Raw genomic sequence first — 19,771 nt, 5'->3', positions numbered from 1 at the left:
CAGAGTCAGCTGGGTGGTGGTGGCGCACGCCTTTAATTCCAGCACTTGGGAGTCAGAAGCAGGCAGATCTTTGCGAGTTCAAGGCCAGCCTGGTCTACAAAGCAACAGAGAAACCCTGTCTGGAAAAAAAAAAAAAACCCAAAAAACAAAAAGAGAATCAGAGTGAATGTTTTGTTTTTTGTAGTTCCTTCGAAATAGAGTTGATTCTTCTCTCTCCTGAGTTACAGCTATCTTTTACATCTGCCAGTCTAACTGGATTAGGACTTATGTGAAAGTATAGTATATTTATGTTTCATTTTCATATACTGATGGAGTGTTATCAAACTGTTCAAATGTAAGAAACTGTCTTGAGATGATCAATTCTCTGATGCTAAATATTCCTAAGGGATGAGGTGCCATCCTGTCTGGAAACCAACAAATCAGTTTGGAGGGCTATCCTCGTGTTTATAACCAGAGCAGCAGAGCGCTGGCTTGGAGGAGCTGGAGGACAGAGCGCTGGCTGGAGGAAAGACTGCCTGACCTGCTTCCAGTGCCCAGTTCCCCACTGTTGGGTGCGGGTTTGAGATGGGGAAAGTCGGAGACATTTATATGAGGGACAAGATCTCTGGAATTACAAAACCAAGGTTTATGGCGTCCAGGAGGCATCTCTGTTCCTCCCCTCTCGGGTGTGGGAGAGAAAGGGAGAGTACAAGAAAATGGTTGGGAGTTTTATTATTGGCTCTTGAAAGTTGAGGATCAAACAACCCTTTTACAGGAGTCTCCTAAGACCACCAGAACCATAGATATTTACAATACAATTCATAACAGTAGCAAATTTACAGTTATGGAGTAGCAACGAAACTATTTTTATAGTTGGGGTCGTCACAGCATGAGAAACCGTATTAAAGGGTCACAGCGTTAGGAAGATTGAGACCCACTAATTTAGAGGCTCAGTTAGAGTCCATGACTACCATGGTACGGAGCATGGCAACTGCCAGGGTCCAACAGGCAGAGGTTCCTGTCTTGATCTCAAAGCACAAGGCAGAGAACTGGGAATGGCTTAGGCTTTTGAAACCTCAAAGCCTACCCCCTCCAACAGGGCCACACCTCCAATCCTTAGCACAGTTTCATGACTGGGGATCAAGTATTCAAACACGTGAGGCTGTGGGGGCCAATCTCAGTCAAATCACAACAATTAATCCAGCTATCCTTTAACCCTAGTGCCTGTGGTCTGAAAGCCCTCGCTATGCCTTCACTGTCTCCCACAGCTCTAGCTTGAGAACACTTGTGGGATGTTTTACTCTTTGGACTTTTTGAGGGGCCTGCCACCCATCTCCCAAATAAATCACACACGGAGGCTTATTCTTAGTTATGAATGCCTGGTCTTGGCTTGTTTCTTGCCAGCTTTTTCTTAACAAATTATCCCAGACTAACTTTTGCCTCTGGACTTCTTCCTTTTCTTACTTCTGTATATCTGACTTTCACTCTTACTCCTTAGCTGGCTGGGTGGCTGGCCTCTGAAGTCCTCCCCTCCTCGTCTTCTTGTTCCTCCTCTTCCTTATTTTCTCCTTCTATTTATACTCTCTGCCTGCCAGCCCCGCTTATCTTTGCTCCTGCTTAGCTATTGGCAGTTCGGCTCTTTATTAGGACCATCAGGTGTTTTTGATGGGCAAAACAACAACAACAACAAATAGACAAAAACAAATCAAAAAACCCCAAAAGACAACCCCCCCCCGCTATAAACCATAAAAATAGTTTCGTTGCTACTCCATAACAGTTTCATAGAGTTAAACACATGCAGCATAAACAAAAGTTACACACCTGAAAATAATATTCCCCAACAAACACTTTTCTGTTCCTTCCGACCCTGCAGTTCTTTTCTTGGGGGGAGGTAGGACTTCTAGGGAGGTAGAGAAAGTCTAAGAATGAATTTCTGCTCTTGCATTGAGCCTGGTGTGTAGAAGATACTTGCTGGGGTGATGGCGCACGCCTTTAATCCCAGCACTCGGGAAGCAGAGGCAGGCAGAGCTCCTGTGAGTTTGAGGCCAGCCTGGTCTACAGAGCATGTTCCAGGAGAGCCAGGACGGTTACACAGAGAAACCCTGGCTCAAAAAACCAAAAAAAGGAAAAAAAAAAAAAAAAGAAAAAGAAAGGAAGAAAGAAAGAAAGAAAAGAAAAAAAAAAGAGGATACTCAGTAAAGACCTGTGGAGTGAATGACGTGGACTCATGAGGCCAGCCAGGGCTACATAGCCAGACTGTCTCAACAGACAAGCAAACAGCAACAAAATTCCAACCAGACAAAACCAGCAGATTGTTAATTTAAAAATATTTATTTTGTGAGCATGTATGTATGTATGTATACACATACACACGTGTGCGCACACACACACAACTGTGTCACAGCATGTGTGTAATGGTCAGATGGATAACTTTCAGGACAGAGGTCTTTCCTTCCATGTGGATCCTGAGGATCAAAATCAAGTGTCAAGCTTGGTGGCCTTTACCCATTGAGCCATCTAGACTGTCTTTCTTTCCTTACATCGTGGTTTAAGATTTTAATAACTGTAAGACAGAGGACTCGTTGGTCAAGAAGTTCTGATCATTAATCCCAGCACTTGGGAGGCAGAGGCAGGCAGATCTCTGTGAGTTCGAGACCAGCCTGGTCTACAGAGCTAGTTCCAGGACAGGCTCCAAAGCCACAGAGAAACCCTGTCTCGAAACACCAAAAAAAAAAAAAAAAAAAAAAAAAGTTCTGATCAACCTGACCAGGACCCTCAGAAGCCAGGACAATGTAAATGTTCATTTTTTTTTTCCTCCCTTTGGCACTAGGCAAAAAGGCCGGCTCCTTGGAGAACAGCCAACGTTGCCGACAAACCCACTGCCAGGGATGAACGCACTGGGGCTACGACTATGCCAGAGTTGTACCCCTTCGAGTGGGGCTCAGAGTCTAAAAAGGGATTTCCTGTAAGTGACAGGTGAACCACCTTGGGCAGCTCATCTGGCCTAGGTTGCCTATACAGTCTGTTGTAACTGAGATCAAGTACGCTGAGTTTGGCTGGCAGTCCCTTAGGTACCTGCTCCAGTTCAGTGTAAGACAGATTGAGCGAGTTTAGCTTGCTAGGCCAGTCACATCCGGGGGCGCCTTCAGTATCCCGCAGTGAATTGTGACTAAGGTCCAGTTCTTCCAGCTGCAAACTTGCCGCGGCCAGCGCAGAGCACACGCCGCTGGGCGTCTCCATCCCGGCGTTGCGCAGCGCTAAAACTTTGAGGGCCGGGAACTTGCTCCGACACAGAGCCGAGATCAGTCCTCTCTCGCCTAATTCGGGGTTATTGGACAGGTCTAAGGTGGCAAGAGCGGGGAAGACTCGGACCTGTTCGCAGGAAAAGTTGAGTGAGTGTGCTTGGGCAATATGCAATACCTTGAGTCCTGGCTTTAGCCACTGCTGCAGTTCTGCGAGCCAGGCATCCCCTGTCGCCCACGACACGTTGCTGAGGCGCAAGGTGTCGAGATTCGGTCCGGAGGCTTCCAGGAGCGGCGGCAGCGCGGTGCCGGTTACCTCGAGGTTTTCAAGGGTTAATTCCTGGAGTTTGGTAAACCCGAGCAAACGCAGGACTCCGAATAGTATCGGAGCAGGAACCCGCGCATTCCCCAAGGTAAGCCGCTCCCACAGCAGGGACTGGAGCACATCTGTGATTTCCTTCGACGGGTTTGCTTCGGTGTCCACACGCTTTAGAAAATCTTCCAGGCTGCGGCCGCCGCCGTAGAACTCCACGTCTATCGCCCCGATACACAGAAAAGCGCTGGACCAGTTGGGCTGCGGATCTGAGAAGTTGCAGGCGCAGTGGACACCCTCCTCATCCAGTTCGCAGGGCTCTGGCGCGGCAGGGAAGGGGTGTGCCAGCGTCAGTAACAACAGAAACAATCGAAGCTGACGCTCCTGAGGAGATAGCAGTGGTCAGGGAGACTCTTGGGGTTCCTCAGGTGGGCCCGGTTCCACCCCAAGACCATCTGACTCACCATGGTCGATAGATTCTGAGAGTTTCGATGTCCCAGGCTGGCTCTGAAAACGGCTTCAGGCTCTTTCCTGTACAGCGGTGTTCTCTGGTTCCCAAGTTTCACGCGCTTGTTTGCTCTCTTTGACAGCCCCTGTGAGTTTATGTAATCGCGGGATGTCACCCAGTCCCCTCCTCTGTGACCTCTAATCACTTCCCCACTTTTCTTCCTCCTAACAGTCCTCCTACTCCTAGTAAATATTGCAATGAAGTATTTTACAGGGAGGAACCAAAACAGGAAGAATTCTTTGTGGCATTAGGGCACTCTGTGCCAAGAGGATGACCTAAGCTCCTCAGGCTAGTCTGGTACATACAGGAAAAGGATGAACCACACCAGGGCCTTACTCAGTGTTCTGCTGCCCAACCCCAGGGATTCAGCTCCATTTCCCCCTAGTCTCAGTTTCTAACAATTTTCCACCATTCAAATCCAAGTCCTTGACTTTCTTCAAGAGTGTGACTGACGGGATGTTCGTGGAAGATTGTGAATTTATTATGGATTCCAGAGGGAGAATAAAGTTCAAGGTTGAGAGTTAGCATGAAGAACAACCCTCCCTTCTCTCCATCTTATTCCCTTGTTCAATAATTCATTCTCCTTCCACTCTCCCTCCCTCTCTTTCTTCCCCACATTCTCTCATTCTAGTAGCCCATTCTGGCCAAGAACTCACTGTGTACGTAGCTCAGGCTAGCCTTGAACTCATGATTGTCTTCCTGCCTCTGCTTCCCAAGTGCTTGGGTTGCAGGCGTGAGCCATGCCCGGCTTGTTTAATANCTTTCTTTCTTTCTTTCTTTCTTTCTTTCTTTCTTTCTTTCTTTCTTTCTTTTCTTTCTCTCTCTCTCTCTCTCTCTCTCTCTCTCTCTCTCTCTCTCTCTCTTTTGAGACAGGGGTTCTCTGTGTAGCCTTGATTGTTCTGGAACTCACTCTGTAGACCAGGCTGTCCTTGAACTCACAGAGATCTGCCTGCCTCTGCCTCCTGAGTGCTAGGACTAAAGGCGTGCACCACCACTGCCAGGCATGTGTAGGGTTTTTTTTTTTTTAAATTGGGGGATAGGGAATGGGGAAAGGGGGAGGGGGGAGATTGGCTTCTGGGGACAGAAGTGGCAGAAGAGAAGAGAGAGGCAGAGACAGAGACAGAGAGACAGAGAGAGGTGGGCAAGGCCCACCTTTTAAAAGGGAATTAGCAATTGTGCACAGGAGGTGCTCTTAGTGGCTGCAGCTGTCAGGACTCTGAGAGCAGGCCAGTACAGATGCCTAAATACTAACACCAGATCATCCTAGCATTTAGTGCTTTTTTTCTTTGAAATTGCCATTGACACCCCCCACTGGCATAATATATCTTTATAGAATTTATGTCTATGTCTATTCCTGGCATCTTTTGATCTTTGGTCATAAGACATCACTGTGGCTCTGCGTGTGCCAACTTTTCCCAGAAAGGGAGAGCCTGACATCTCTTTCTTTGCTCAGCAATATAAGTCTCTGTGTAGGGCAGAGGTAACTCCAGCTAACCTGACTTTGCTGCTGTATACGCCATATACGTGTATAGTAGGAAGAGGTCTTTAATCTGTTTTGTGGCTAACTCCTCTAGCCCACCAAATCCTGTTGACCTATTTGAGTTTACTTTGTTTTGATTATCTTGTTCCTGAGTAAGTACAGGGACAGATGTTTCAAGAATGTCTCATAGCCTCGTAAAGAGACCTCTGTCTTCGTGTGTCACAACCTCCAAGGCCTACGGAAGACCTTCAGGTAGATAAGGCCAACTCCCTAAAAGCTGAAGGAGTAGTGTGTTCAGGATGTTCCTGGGGTAATTTAGAAGCCGTACTCCTGGGAGAAGTCAGAAATGATACACAAGCAAATTTTCATCAATACAATGTCCCCAAATTGCACAAATATTATCAGACAGAGATCAAAAGTGGCATAGCGGCCGTCATGCGGCTCAGCTTTGCTGGATTTTGTCAAGCAGCCTCGCTGGCTTTATGACTTTTGCCATTCCCATCAGATATGGCTGTGCTAGCTCCCCCTTTTTTGTTTGTTAACTCAAGAGTGTGTATATCTTGTGTGGCATGTAGGGCATTTTTCAGTTCTCAGAAGAGAAGATGACTCCCAAATTAACGATAGGACACCAAAAGGTCTGTCCTGAGACAAAATAAGTGAGCGATTATAAGACTCTGCAGGGCGGTGGTGGTGCACACCTTTAATCCCAGCACTGGGAGGCAGAGGCAGGTGGGTCTCTGTGAGCTCGAGGCCAGCCTGGTCTACAGAGCAAGTTCCAGGACAGGCTCCAAAGCTACACAGAGAAACTGTGTCTCGGAAAAAAAAAAAAAAAAACCAACAACAACAACAAAACAACATCAAAAAAGTCTATTTGTAATCTCAGAAGCCAGTTGGACTCCAGTTGAGCTGAACTAATGGCTGTAATTTGTTGATGCAAAGACTGCATGTGCATAGCTAGTTCAGAATTGTTCTACAGGTCATGGAGGTGGGGCCTAACCTATGTCCGGGTTACCTTAGAAGCAGTGTACAGAAGCTGAGTGTCACAAATCCATTTAAATTGTGAATGATGATCAATCTAACTTTAATTTAATTTTGAATTTGATTACCTATAAATAAGACTGCTTCTTCTAAAGTGTTTACTCTGTCCTCTAGATTTTTATCAATTGTTTCTTTTTGTGATAAGTGTTGGGGACACATTTTTTGAGAGTTAGACAAATGCAACATAAAAGAATGAAACATATCTTTGTATCATAAAACAGATGTTCCAGGCTGGAGAGATGGCTCAGAGGTTAAGATTACTGGCTGCTCTTCCAGAGGTCCTGAGTTCAATTTCCACATGGTGACTCACAACCATCTGTAATGAGATCTGGTGCCCTCTTCTGGCCTGCAGGCAGAACGCTGTATACATAATAAATAAAATCTTAAAAATCTTAATAAAATCTTTAAAAAGCTGACTGGCTTGCTCCTCATGACTTGCTCAGCCTGCTTTCTTCTAGGCTCCAGGACTACCAGCCCAGGATTGGCCCTATCCCCCATCAATCACCAGCTAAGAAGATGCCCTACATGCTTGTCTGCAGCCTGATCTTACAGAGACTTTTTCTTGGTTGAGGTTCCTTCCTCTCAGATGACTGCATGTTGTGTCGAGGTGACATAAAACTATCCAGCATAGCAACTTCCAATAGGAGAAATAGTTTATTTGGGACTTATAGTTTCAGAGCAGCAAGAGTCCGTCATTATCATGGCGGAGAAACTTGCAAGATGGAGAAGTAGGCAAGCTTGTGGCAGGGAACCCGAGAGCTGATATCTCAAGCTGCAGATACCAAGCAGAGAGAGCAAAGTAGAAATGGTGCAAAGCCTGCTTCCAGTGACATATCTCCTCCTAGCAAGGCCATGCCTCCTAACAGCACCAAATGGGGACTAAGTATTTAAAGGTACAGGACTATGGGGACATCTCTTTTAAACCACCACACCATGGTTAACAGTTATGATGCCGGATGTAAGGGGGGCAATGATCTAATGGCCTGGAACATGTGACAATGGAGCTGGAGTTGAGGGTTTATTGAGGATCTCGCTACGTAGTCCAGGCTGACCTCAAACTTATGGCACACCTTCTTCATCGCCTCCTGAGTGTTGGAAACCACATCTGGTCTGGAGTTGGGGCCTTAGGTTGATGTTTGGGAAAGTGCAGGCAATGGGCGGAGCTCTAGGCAGGGGGAACAACCAGTGCCTTAGCTCAGGAAGTGGAGGAAATATCACTCATTCAAGAGACAAACTGAAGGTCCATGGGATGGGTAAGGTGAGGTGCCCTTACAGTCCAGCCTAGAGAAGAGACTTAGAATCATAGCATACATCACCTAGTTGGTCACAATTCGGATTTTGAGTTTTGAGAAATTTTCACCTCACCCAGTACTTAGAGTGGTGACATTAAAAATTTGTTAAATTACTTTATCTTAAAAAAATAGCTGGCCAGGGGCTGGAGAGATGGCTCAGAGGTTAAGAGCATTGCCTGCTCTTTCAAAGGTCCTGAGTTCAATTCCCAGCAACCACATGGTGGCTCACAACCATCTGTAATGAGGTCTGGTGCCCTCTTCTGGCCTGCAGGCATACAGACAGAATATTGTATACATAATAAATAAATAAATTAAAAAAAATAGCTGGCCAGTGGTGGTGAAAACCTTTAATCCCAGCGCTTAGGAGGCAGAGGCAAGCAGATCTCTGTATGTTTGAGGCCAACCTGGTCTACAGAGTGAGTTCCGGGACAGGGTTACACACAGAGAAACCCTGTCTCAGAAAACAAACAAAAACAAAACAAAACAAAACAAAAGGGTGATGTGGGTTGTCTCTCTCTATATACTATGTGTATGTTTTATTACCATTAGTTAATAAAAAAGGTGATTTGGCCAATAACCATACAGAATAGAGCCAGGCAGGAAATCCAAGCAAAGATAAAGGGAAAAAGAAGGCAGAGTCGAAGAGATGCCAACAGCCACCAGGGAAGCAAGATGTGAGGTAACAACTCACAAGCCTTATAGTAAAATGTAGACTAATAGATACAGGTTAATTTAAGTTGTAAGGACTAGTTAATTATAAGCCCGAGCTAAAAGGCTAAATAGTTTGTAATTAATATTAAGTCTCTAAGTGGTTTAAAAGCAGCTGCAGGAGGAGCAAGTGGGACGAGAAACCTCCAGTTACAGAAGAGACATGGGGTGGTTATAACCTCATCCATAAAAAAGGGATAATGGTCCTTGTGGATCATCCAGTGGAGTACTGTTGTTGTTTGGTTTTGGGGTTTCTTTGCACAGGCTGTCCAGGAGTTCACTCTGTGGTCCAGGCTGGCCTTGAATTTGAGAGATCTGTCTGTCTCTGCCTCCCGAGTGCTGGGATTAAAGGCACGTGTTACTACTACCTGGCCATTGAGAATTTTCTTTGGGGGACGGTTTGAAGATTTATTTATTTTTCTTGGGGATGGAGAGATGGATTGGCAGTTGAGAGCATTGGTTGCTCTTCAGAGGACCTGGGTTCGATTCCCAACAACCACAGGGCCGCTTGCAACTATCTTTAACTCTGGTTCCAGCTACTCTGATGCAGTCTTTTGTCCTCCACAGGCACCTGAAACAGTAGTGCACAGATATACATTCAGGCAAAACACTAGTACAAATAAAATAAAAATAAGTAAATAAATTGAATTAAATATTTTTTTTTTCGAGACAGGGTTTCTCTGTAGCTTTGGTTCCTGTCCTGGAACTAGCTCTTGTAGACCAGGCTGGTCTCGATTCGCCTGCCTCTGCCTCCCGAGTGCTGGGATTAAAGGCGTGTGCCACTACCACCCGGCTGAATTAAATATTTTATTAAATATCTTTATTAATATCTTTATTAAATAGATTTATTCTTATTTCCTTTCTTTCTCCCCTCTCTCACCCCTTCTTTCTTGACAGAATCTCTCTGGCTGCTAGAACTTGCTATGTGGGCCAGGGTAGCCTCAAACTCGAAAATTCCCCTGCCTCTGCTTCCTGAATGTTGGGACTAAAGGCATGCACCACCATTCCAGGAAAGATTTTATTTTACGGTATGGTAATGTATCTGCATGGGTTTATGTGCATCGTATGCATGCAGAAATTGGAGTTACAGATAGCTGTTAGCTGTGAGCTGCCAGAGGCGAGTGCTGGAATTCGAACCCAGGCCCTACTGGAAGAGTAGTAAATGCTATTAAAGCTGTCTCTCAAACCCTCAATGGACATTATGCTTCAAGCATTAGGAAGTGCTCATCAGCCCCGTAATTCGTGAAACTGGCTGTTATACTGAGCGTGGAGGACACGGGGGTAAGCTGTGTTTGCTGAGTGGAGTATGAAACTGCGGGTCTATGGAGGCCAAGCTCCGCATCTCTTTACTGAGTTTGAGTTGGGAGAGACAACAGAATTCGATCTACAGTTACTGAATTTTAGCTTGATCACACAGCCCGGGTCATCGCACCGCTCTTGCCCCGCCCTCACCCACGGAGTCACGCCCCTCACGTACAGTCCCGCCCCTCACCCCGTGCTGAGTCTGGATTCCGTTCTGTTCAGCGCCTGCGCGGTTCTAGGTTTTCCCGGTCGAGTTTCCTTTTGCTGAACGATGTGGAGTCGGCGGCACTGCCGTCTCAGGACGGTGGCATGTGGGGTGGAGGAGCTGCGATGCCGCCGGCGGGAGCGGGAGGCAGGTGCGAACGGATGAGGGAGTGGAGCGGATGCGAATGTGGCGGTTGGGAGTAGGGGAGTGAGACCCCTGGCCCTGAGTGTCTGCTGACTGATTTCCCCTCTTTAACTGAGCCATTCCTCTGCCCCCAGCCCTGCGGAAGGCGCGGAGGGAGCAGCAGTTGGTCAGCAAGAGGCTGCTAAGGGAAGATGCTCAGGAAGAAGGCGAAGATCAAAGTGCTGCCGTGCTCCTTGGGGAGGCCGAGGTGAGAGGGCAGGGCGACCCAAACTTGCAAACTTGAATGCCAGCTACTCCACCCCTCCAGCCATCCCCTGGATCAAGCCGGAAACAGAATTATTTACCCTGTGTAGTTAACTCTGTGTCCCTCATCCTGACATCAGTCCGTCTTCAAATTAAATTTTTGCTTTTTGTTTTCTAAACCTCTTGAAGATTTCTGGACTCCATGTGCCTCTCCATCGTGGGTATCTCAACCAACCGGATAGGACAGTATCATTCTAAAAGGGTCTGCATCTACTACCCTGATTCGTTGTAGAAACACAGAACCCAAAATCCTTCCAGTGACCTGCTAAACTACGCATAGTCCAATCTCTTCCAATACAACCACGGTCATTCTCAGTTCCTGGAACATACACCGGCTGTCTCAGGGGCTTTGCTCTTACTACATCTGACGTTTGTTTTGTTTTCTTAGTGTCACAACCTGGCAGACCTCCTGCCCCAGCTCAGGTAGTAGACTTACTAGTGCGCACCTCCACATCCAGCTCTCCAAACTAGACCTAACTAGACCCTGTCTTGTCATACAAACTCAGGAGCAGCCTGTAGCCCCTTAGTAGAGTGCTTGCCTAGCATGTTCAGGCCCTAGATTCAGACCTCCGATGTGAAGGGATGGTGGGAACATGAGGCAGGTGTGTTATGTCTCACCTGTAATCCCAGCACTTAGGGGTGTTGAGGCAGAAGGATCCTGAGCTTTTTTTTTTTAGATTTATTTATTTATTATGTATACAACATTCTGCCTCGATGTATGCCTGCACGCCAGAGGAGGGCTCCAGATCTCAGAATAGATGGTTGTGAGCCACCATGTGGTTGCTGGGAATTGAACTCAGGACCTCTGGAAGAGCAGCCAGTGCTCTTAATCTCTGAGCCATCTCTCCAGCCCAGAGGATCCTGAGTTTGAGGCCAGTTTTGGCTACCCTGTAAAAAACAAAACAAAACAACAACAACAACAAAAAAAAACAACAAAAAAAGACACCTGCACAATATCTGGAATAAAGCTGTTCGTTGCTTTTTTGTTGTTATTGTTTATTTTGTTTGACAGGGTTGCTTGTACTCTCTAAGCTGAGGATGACCTTGAACCTTGCTGGATGCTTTGGCTTCCACATCCCAAGTGCTGGGTTTATAGTTGTTCACCACCACACCTGGTTAACTGGGAGCTGGGAATCTAATCCGGGAATTTGAATGAGCTAGGCAAGCCTTTACCAACCGTGCTTCATCCCCAGCACAGATTTACTGAATAAGTAAATGAAAGTGTGTATACATTCGGCAGACATTGCTCATGTCTTGTTTCAGCAGTGCCTGCGTTTATATATTACTTCTACAGAGGAGTTGCACCTTTGATATGATAGTTATTCGTTGTATGCTTCCTTTATGCTGGGACATTGAGCAGTGAGGCATGCAAAGACTGACAAGGTAGAGTTCAAAGTGTTCAAAGATGGGGCTGGAGAGCTGTCTCAATGGTTAAGAAAACTGGCTGCCCTTGCAGAGGACCCAGGTTTGATTCCTGGACCCACATAATGGCTCACAGCTGCCTTTAACTCCTGTTCCAGGAGAATAATCCCCTCTTCTGACCTCCACAGAAACCAGGCACACACATGGTAAACAGACATACATGCAAAGCAAAACATTCATAAAAGTAAAATTAGAAGAAATAATAATAATAATAATAATAATGTTCAAAGACCAATGAAGGAAACATTTCCTACCATTTTTTATCATGGGAGGAAACGTGAGGCATAAGAGAAACTCAAGTTTGTTGGAGGAAGCCAGAGGTACTAACTTCCCTGAGGCCATGAAAAGTATAAACCTTTAAGACATGAGTCTGGTGTGTATCAGACAGAGGTGATGGGTGTGCAGAAGCTTGGAAGTATTCAACATGGTATTGTAGGGTTTGATGGAGTGTTGTTTGCTTGGGAGGAAAGAAAGTTTTGTCAGGTAGAGGGGAAATGCCCTATAAGAAAGCAGAGTAAGCCAGGCGGTGGTGGAGCGGGCACATCTTGAGTTTGAGGCCAGCCTGGTCTATAGATTGAGTTCTAGGACAGCCAGGGATACACAGAGAAACCCAGTCTCAAGAAACCAAACAAACAAGTAAGGCAGAGTAGATATCATTCTAATTTTTTCAGATGAGGAAGCATTTTCAAATTCTTTGGAAGTTAGCAGCAGGGCTGGTACTAGGATCCCCGTCTGTCTCACCTTCTGAAAAGGTGGTGCTTAGGAACCATTTTTATTTTTCATTTATTTTATTTTATTTTTGAGATAGGGTGTCTATACATCTCACTATGTAGATGAGGCTGGCCTCAAACTCCACAAGATCTGCCTGCCTTAGCTGAGATGAAAGGCTTGTGCCATCACACCAGGCCATCAATAACAAGTTCCGAGTAGTGCTTTTGTAGTGGTATTGAAGATGGTCGCGCATGAAGCTGGTAGACAGACTTAGGACTTGCTTCAGGGCAGTGAAATGTCATCCTTTTCCCGTGTTGGCACTCAGGTCCAGCAGTTCCTTCGGTTAGCACAACGAGGAACAGATGAAAAGGAGAGGGAGAGGGCTCTGGTCAGCCTTCGTCGAGGCCTGCAGCACCCTGAAACACAGCAGGCCTTTATCAGGTGAGTGGGGCTGGCGTGAGTGTTTGGCTGGGGTTTTCCTCAGAGTGGAGGGCATAGAGCACAGGCTTAGTTGGGTTCTGGTGTCATTCATGTAGGCTGGAGGGCAGCATGCGGACCCTTGTCGGGCTCCTGACCAGCAACCGGGCCCTGTTGCAGCTTGAGGCGGCTCGGTGCCTACATGAGCTCTCACATTCTGAGCAGTCTGCAGTGGCGGAGGCCTGCCTGCCAGCTACTTCCTACCTCCTCACCTACCTCTCTGGTCACAGCTCAGACTTCATAGTAAGGCCTGCCCCTTTTAACCTCGCTCTGGGCTTAGAGTTTATATATATGCCTTTGGGGCCAGCTTCAGCTGGCAGGTATAGGAAAGTAAAAGGCAGTGCATGTACCCATCATCTCTCCTCTCTTGTGAGCTTCAAGGACAGGGACATGCCATCCCCCTCCTCCCGCCCCTGGCCTGGTGTGATGAGCCCAGCCCAGAGCTTTCGTTGCCTGCTCTCAGGAGCTGTGTCTGTATACCCTGGGGAACCTGATCGTGGAGAGCGAGGCTGTGAGAAAGCAGCTCCTGCCACAGGGCATTGTTCCAGCCTTGGCTGCCTGTATCCAGGTGAGTGCTCTCTGGTCCCTTCCCTGGCAAGCCTTCCCTTGCTTCTCTCCACATTCCCCTGGTAGCTCCAACCTCTGTTCTGTGACAAGGAGGGAAAAGTCTCCCAGGTCCTTATGACCCGTTTTCCAGTCAGCTTCCTTACCCTGTCTGTTTCTAGTCCCCCCATGTGGCTGTGCTGGAAGCCCTTGGATATGCCTTGTCCCAGCTTCTGCAGGCCAAGGAAGCTCCAGAGCAGATCATTCCGTGAGTAAAACGATGTCTTAAGATACCCGGCCGTGGTTGACCCTCATGGGCAGTATCGCCCATGGGTGCCTGATGAGATCTGATTTTCAACTCTCTGTATCTAGCTAGAGAGAACTTGGAGTTTGGATACTTTCTTGCTCTAAGTGTTTGAAGGAGCCATTGGTATCCCCATGGTTCCTGCTCACAGCCTGCTTCTGCTGGCAGCTCTCTTCTGGACTCCAGTCTGCCCCAGCACATGCTGCGACTGATGCGGCCAGGCCCGAAGCTGAACCTTGGGGTTGCTGTGGAGTTTGCCTGGTGCCTTCACTACATCATTTGCAGGTAACAGGCTAACTGGGACGATGTCTTTGCTGGGGCTCCCTGCTTATGGCTTAAGTCTTTGGACTGAATTCAGTTTCTAGAGTTGCTTTGGAGAGTTTTCATCTCTCTGTGGTGCTTTCTTTTGCTCGGGCAGCCCACAGACCTTTCTCTTGCTCAGGCAGCCCACAGACCTTTCTCTTGCTCAGGCAGCCCACAGACCTGGGCTGTTTTGTAACTTGAGCACAGGATCGACTCGATAGTGACTGCTTGCCATCTGTTACCCAGCCAGGTCAACAATGCTATGCTCCTCACCCATGGGGCTCTGCCCACGTTGGCAATGCTACTGTTGGACTTGGCTGGGGCTGTCCAGAGAATGGATGATGTGGGACTGGAGCTAGTAAGTAAAAAAGGATCTGTGAGCCTTTCTTTAGATGCTGCCCTTTTGTGTCTGCTGCCTCTTCCTCCTCCCACCACCCTCAACTTGTCTTTGCAGCTTGCCTGCCCTGTGCTTCGGTGCCTAAGCAACCTGTTAACAGAAGTGCCAGTGGAGGCCATGGAGCAGATGGAGCTCAGAGATGAGCGAGTTGTGGCAGCCTTATTTATTCTTCTTCAGTTCTTCCTTCAGAAACAGCCCAGCTTGCTGCCTGAGGGCCTCTGGCTCCTCAACAACCTCACTGGTATGCGATTACAGTTTGCACAGGCCTGGTCTTGTATCATCATTAAATTATTTATAAAACCAAAGGAGGGGTACACTTGTCAGGAAACAAAGTACAGATTGGAGGGGAAGGAAGAGAATAAGGGCAGCTGGGCAGGGCAGTTGAAATGCTCTAGGAGGGGCCCACACTTTTTGCCTATTTTGTCAATGAAGGTCTCCCATCTCATAACCGTCTTGCAGGGGTCCCTGGGTCCCTTAAAGGACCCCTTTGGAGGAAGACCATACCTCCATCTACCCCTGGTTCTCCATCCTCCCAATAAATTGCCTGGGTCTTAGTTCCTTCAGGATGGGATAAAAGCAATCTCAGGGATCTCTACCTTTTGCTTAGGGTTACCAGTCCTATACCTCTTCCTCTCTTCCAACCTTAGCTTGTTCCCCATAATTGCCAGAGATGCACAGTAAATAATACACCATTAAAGCTTTGTCAGAAAAATCTTTTAAATGAAGTGCTCTTACTTCTTGCAGACCCACCCAGCCAAGTGTCTCCTTGTCTTACCTAGGTCATTCTGAAAATTCTGGGGCAGGTGGTAAGCCTAGGTTTCATGGAGGTTCCTGGAACTTGGAGATTGAAAATGTAGCAAGAGCTCCCCCATGTGGACACACAATTTCTTGAAAGCCTTAGACTGGCTCTCATCTGTAGCACACAGATAATTGTGTCCTCTTAACTTCCTAGTATGTGTTCATACGTTGAGTACTGGGTGCCATGTATATAACACAAAATCCTTTCTTTCATGGCATGCTTAGCCTCTTGGTAGCTAGATTTCAGAGCTTAAAACTACTGGAGACAGAAAGTAGGAATAAACTTTTCCAGCAGGGAGAACCAAGGGCAGGGGACTTCAGAGACAGGATGGGTGTTTTGGGAGGAGATCCAACCAGACTTTGGAATGTTGGGTCTTCAAAGTTGTAATAGGGTAAATTTGTAGTCAGGGGCCTTGTGGAACGGAGTGGAGACTCAAGGAAGACCCTAAAGTCCTCTTGCACATGCTCCAGGGACAAGCTGGCAGCCGTCTGAGTTGACATTTGTTTCTTGGCATCATTTGGACAGTAGCAATACTTACTGCAGACTGAGCAGGCTCTGAATCTTTAGAAGATAGTTCCTCATGGCCTCAGCTGTAGTAGATCAGACTGTGAGGGTGACAGTTCAGAACTCTGGTACATCATGACATTTTCCTTTCCAGCAAATAGTCCTACTGTTTGTACCTCCTTGCTGTCTCTGGATCTCATCGAGCCCCTCTTGCAGCTGCTGCCATTGTCAAACGTGATAAGCGTGCTGGTATGTATTCGTATCAGAATTTGTGTCTATGAACTGCTTGTCAAAGCAAATAGGAAGTGGGCTCTCTTAAGCTGATAGGTGGTATGATTTAGTTTCAGAGATAGTACAGTCTAGATTTTTTTTAAATTATTTTTTTTTTATGTGCATGGGTTGTTTTCCCTGCATGTATGGCTGTGTGAGGGTGTCAGATCTTGGAATTACAGACGTTATCTGCTCTGTGCATGCTGGGAATTGAATCTGTGTCCTGGAAGAAGTCAGTACTTTTCCACGGAGCCATCTGTCTAGCCCCCCTGGGTATACGTCTTAAAGCTTACTTGTTTATGGTCCTTGGGTAAATAAAAAACCAAGCCATTGGAAGCTTCAACCTCTTCACTCATAAATGGGTACTATCTCAGAGGTGGTTGTGAGAATTACATATAAAGGAGCTTATAATAGTGCTTGGGCACACAGTCAGCCTTGCTTACATGATCATAATTCTTGGTTTTCATCCTTTTGGGGGGGGTGTCCTTGTGTCTGCAGGTGCTTACAGTTCTATGCAATGTTGTAGAGAAGGGTCCAGCTTACTGCCAGCGGTTGTGGCCAGGGCCCTTGCTCTCCTGCTTGCTCAACACACTGGTTCTCTCTGACACTGAAGTAGTAGGCCAAAGTTTGGAGCTGCTGCAGCTGCTATTCCTGTATCAGCCAGAGGTGGGTTTGGTTTCCCAGTCCCTTGCTTAGAAGTCACTGATCTTACCATATAACCCTACCTGTTAGGAATGTATTGTCTTAAGTGGGCCGACCCATAGAACTAACTATAAGAATTGGAATTGGGTTTTATGACCTGATCTTGGTCCTTCTCTGTCCTCAGGCTGCCCAGGCCTTCCTGCAGCAGTCAGGGCTGCAGGCCCTAGAAAGGCATCGGGAAGAAGCCCAGCTTCAGGACAGGATACTTGCGCTCCAGCAGACAGCTATTCATGGATGACCCAGCTGCCTAATGTCACCCCTATCCCCTGTGGTCTGTTTACCCCAGGGTCCCCTATTTTGATTTAGAAGCTGGTAGCTTTTTATGTCCCCGAGGGTGGTCTTCAACTTGGGATTGTCTTGTTTCACCGTCTTTTTTGTTTTTTTTTTTCACTGTCTTAAGCAGGTTGGTTAATGACATGTGTACCACAGCTGACAGCTGGTGGTCTTTGATGAGGAATAAATATTTATGTAAAACTGCTTTGCCTTGGTGTTTGCACAGGGAGGAGAGGGAATAAGGATGAGAACATTCTGAAGCAACACTGTACAGCGATAAGCTTTATAAGGAACAAAAGAGCACACTTTCCCACATTGTGTTCAGTCCAGCAGAGCCCAGGTCCTGGTGCCCTTGTTCACAATTCTCAGTGGAGACACTTCAGGCTTTGCTCAGCACATTCTCCACAGCTCTGGTTACCTCATCAGCACTCAGGTTGTGCAGAGACACATTCTTCTCTTGGCCAAAAGCTGAGGAAAGGTAATTTAAATTAATATCCTGCACAATGGGCCATAGAATTAGAAAGTGTCTTTATTTCAAAGTTGTTAGACTAAGAAAGGAAAGAGACATGGCTTGCTGAACATAGTAGTTCATGCCTACATAGCAAGGCTGACTGTGGCTATATGGTACAACCCTGCCTTTTAAAGAGGTTTTGCTGTGTTTAGCATTAATCCAGTGACTCTATTTGGAATCCCAGGTCCTACTAGAATTTACCTGGGAAGAAAGGGCTGATGTTTTAGGTCCCTGTAGGCATTAACTACCAAGCAGGGATCTATCCTTGCCCGACTGTCCATTTTTTGGCTGGCCACAGTCCACTTAGCTAGTATGTGGTGCTATGCACACGCAGCACCACATGCTAACGTCCCTCTTGTCCGTCCTGTGTGCTTAGGAGGAACTGTTTTATTGGTGTATAGGAGTCTTCGGTTACAACCGATCTATAGTAACATGTGACTCTATCCCCAGACAGTCCTTTGACAGGGTTGAAATGATAAAAATCTCACCACTTAGTGTATTAGCTACCTACTATCTGGTAGTCAATGTGTCAAGGTAACAGACTGTGATGAATTTGACTAGTGTCATGAAATAGGTAATGTTATTGCCGGTCAGGGGACGCCTTATTTTAGTACTGACAGTCAAACCCAGGGCCTCCCACTGATAGGCAACAATTAGCCTTCTTTTTACCTTTACAATTCTGAGACAAGCTCTCACTAAATTTCCCAGTCAGGGCTTGAGTTTGTGATCCTCCTGCCTCTGCCTGGGAGGATCTGTAGCTAGGATTTACAGGCTGGTTCAGGAATGCCTTTTCTGAGACAGTAATATAAATGGTTAGATGCAAGTAGCAACCGGGATGATGGGAGCCATGTACACTATAAGGAAGGGGCATAAAATGTAAAAATGTTCTGGTCTAGCTGCATAAGAGTCTATGTTTAGGTTAAATTTTCTAATAACTATGAAAGAAAAGTACCCATTAACAATATTAAGACTTTTATACAAGGAAAGTACACAGCACAAGCCTTAGGCATAAAGTGCTCAATGTTACTGAGATTTTCATTCCCTAAATTTGCACCGACTAAGGCATAATTTGGAAGGACATACATTGTCATGGAAGAGCATTTTTTGTTTTCTAACCTTAAGTTCATTGTGAATTGCAAAAACTACTGGTTCTAGCCGGGCGGTGGTGGCGCACGCCTTTAATCCCAGCACTCGGGGCAGAGGCAGGCTGATCTCTGGGAGTTCAAGGCTAGCCTTGTCTACAAGACCTAGTTCCGGACAGGCACCAAAGCTACAGAGAAACCCTGTCTTGAAAAAAAAAAAAACCTACTGGTTCTTACTCTAGACCCAGCCAGGCTCCATATATACACTGCCAGGAATGGTACTGGTGCATGCCTTTAATCCCAGCACTTGGGAGGCAGAGGCAGGCGGATCTCTTTGAGCTGGAGGCCAGACTGGTCTACAAAGCGAGTTGTAGGTCAGGCTCCAAAGCTACAGAGAAAGCTTGTCTCAAAAAAAAAAAAAAAAACCAAAAATCCCATCACACAACTAGGTGGATTTCATCACCAGGAGAAGTTCGAGTTTATGTCCCTCAGTCCTCTTGTCTAACCCATATTCTGCGACCCGGGTCCCTGCTTCTGGCGACCAGTACTCACCGTAGCGGGCCCAGAGCTTGGGTTGCACCTCCGAACATTCGCGGATTAGAATGGGTAGGCTGGGGTGCGCCTTCTTCAGCTCCACGTACCGTTGCTGGATGAAATCCCTGCAGGGCCGGAGAGACCGCTGCTAGAGCTAAAGGCACGGACCGCCCCCCCTCCCAAGGTCAAGGTCGTAACTCCCGCTTCCGAAGCCTGCTCGCCCCCCGACCCCACGCCTCACCTCACACCCTGGCTGCCCGGCGAACGCTGGCATAAGTGGATGCGAATCTCACGGAGCCCGAGCTTGCTCCCGACAGCTCGGCCCGCAGCGGCGGCCGCCATCTTTGCTACTAAAGGAGCGCCCAATCACGACTTTCCATTCGCCTCCATCGGACCAATAGCGGGCCCTCTAGTCTCCGCCATCG

At 47.0% G+C, this 19,771-nt stretch overlaps 3 protein-coding genes and 1 long non-coding RNA gene across 5 annotated transcripts; 2 read left to right on the top strand and 2 right to left on the bottom strand.

Annotated features, from left to right (window-relative positions):
- Positions 1-2,289: 2,289 nt before the first annotated feature.
- Positions 2,290-4,773, bottom strand: Cd14 (CD14 molecule). Its single transcript, XM_050130386.1, has 2 exons — positions 3,999-4,773; positions 2,290-3,918 (listed from the first exon to the last, which is right to left on the bottom strand). The coding sequence occupies exons 1-2, from the start codon at positions 3,999-4,001 to the stop codon at positions 2,806-2,808; spliced, it is 1,116 nt and encodes a 371-aa protein (XP_049986343.1). The 5' UTR covers positions 4,002-4,773; the 3' UTR covers positions 2,290-2,805.
- On the top strand, positions 3,495-6,976 carry LOC126493391 (uncharacterized). The gene is made up of 2 exons (XR_007589800.1): positions 3,495-3,634; positions 6,782-6,976. It is a non-coding gene; the product is annotated as an uncharacterized lncRNA (long non-coding RNA).
- A 3,078-nt stretch (positions 6,977-10,054) lies between these two features.
- On the top strand, positions 10,055-17,423 carry Tmco6 (transmembrane and coiled-coil domains 6). 2 transcript variants are annotated; one of them, XM_050130368.1, is made up of 12 exons: positions 10,055-10,218; positions 10,346-10,458; positions 12,973-13,088; positions 13,184-13,367; positions 13,588-13,692; positions 13,850-13,935; positions 14,140-14,256; positions 14,521-14,632; positions 14,729-14,912; positions 16,129-16,223; positions 16,743-16,910; positions 17,071-17,423. In XM_050130368.1, the coding sequence occupies exons 1-12, from the start codon at positions 10,134-10,136 to the stop codon at positions 17,182-17,184; spliced, it is 1,479 nt and encodes a 492-aa protein (XP_049986325.1). In that variant the 5' UTR covers positions 10,055-10,133; the 3' UTR covers positions 17,185-17,423. The 2 variants fall into 2 exon arrangements, with proteins under 2 accessions (XP_049986325.1, XP_049986326.1); XM_050130369.1 differs by lacking the exons at positions 10,055-10,218; positions 10,346-10,458; positions 12,973-13,088; positions 13,184-13,367; positions 13,588-13,692 and having other exon boundaries at positions 14,040-14,256.
- A 65-nt stretch (positions 17,424-17,488) lies between these two features.
- On the bottom strand, positions 17,489-19,750 carry Ndufa2 (NADH:ubiquinone oxidoreductase subunit A2). The gene is made up of 3 exons (XM_050130370.1): positions 19,588-19,750; positions 19,365-19,471; positions 17,489-17,687 (listed from the first exon to the last, which is right to left on the bottom strand). The coding sequence occupies exons 1-3, from the start codon at positions 19,686-19,688 to the stop codon at positions 17,599-17,601; spliced, it is 297 nt and encodes a 98-aa protein (XP_049986327.1). The 5' UTR covers positions 19,689-19,750; the 3' UTR covers positions 17,489-17,598.
- Between the last annotated feature and the right edge of the window lie 21 nt (positions 19,751-19,771).

This window comes from Alexandromys fortis, unplaced genomic scaffold, assembly GCF_014885135.2.
Source record: "Alexandromys fortis isolate MF-2015 unplaced genomic scaffold, M_Fortis_MF-2015_v1.1 scaffold_341, whole genome shotgun sequence".
In the NCBI taxonomy this organism is placed as follows: domain Eukaryota; kingdom Metazoa; phylum Chordata; class Mammalia; order Rodentia; family Cricetidae; genus Alexandromys; species Alexandromys fortis.
This window is presented reverse-complemented; position numbering and strand designations above follow the sequence as displayed.

Excerpts from the sequence above, each read along its gene's own strand:
- Tmco6 (XM_050130368.1), top strand. The coding sequence starts at position 10,134 with ATGTGGAGTCGGCGGCACTGCCGTCTCAGGACGGTGGCATGTGGGGTG. Across the intron at positions 16,224-16,742 it reads CAAACGTGATAAGCGTGCTG|GTGCTTACAGTTCTATGCAA; the intron begins GTATGTATTCGT and ends TTGTGTCTGCAG. Across the intron at positions 16,911-17,070 it reads TATTCCTGTATCAGCCAGAG|GCTGCCCAGGCCTTCCTGCA; the intron begins GTGGGTTTGGTT and ends CTCTGTCCTCAG.
- Ndufa2 (XM_050130370.1), bottom strand. The coding sequence starts at position 19,688 with ATGGCGGCCGCCGCTGCGGGCCGAGCTGTCGGGAGCAAGCTCGGGCTC. Across the intron at positions 19,472-19,587 it reads CCGGGCAGCCAGGGTGTGAG|GGATTTCATCCAGCAACGGT; the intron begins GTGAGGCGTGGG and ends CCGGCCCTGCAG. Across the intron at positions 17,688-19,364 it reads CAAGCTCTGGGCCCGCTACG|CTTTTGGCCAAGAGAAGAAT; the intron begins GTGAGTACTGGT and ends ACCTTTCCTCAG.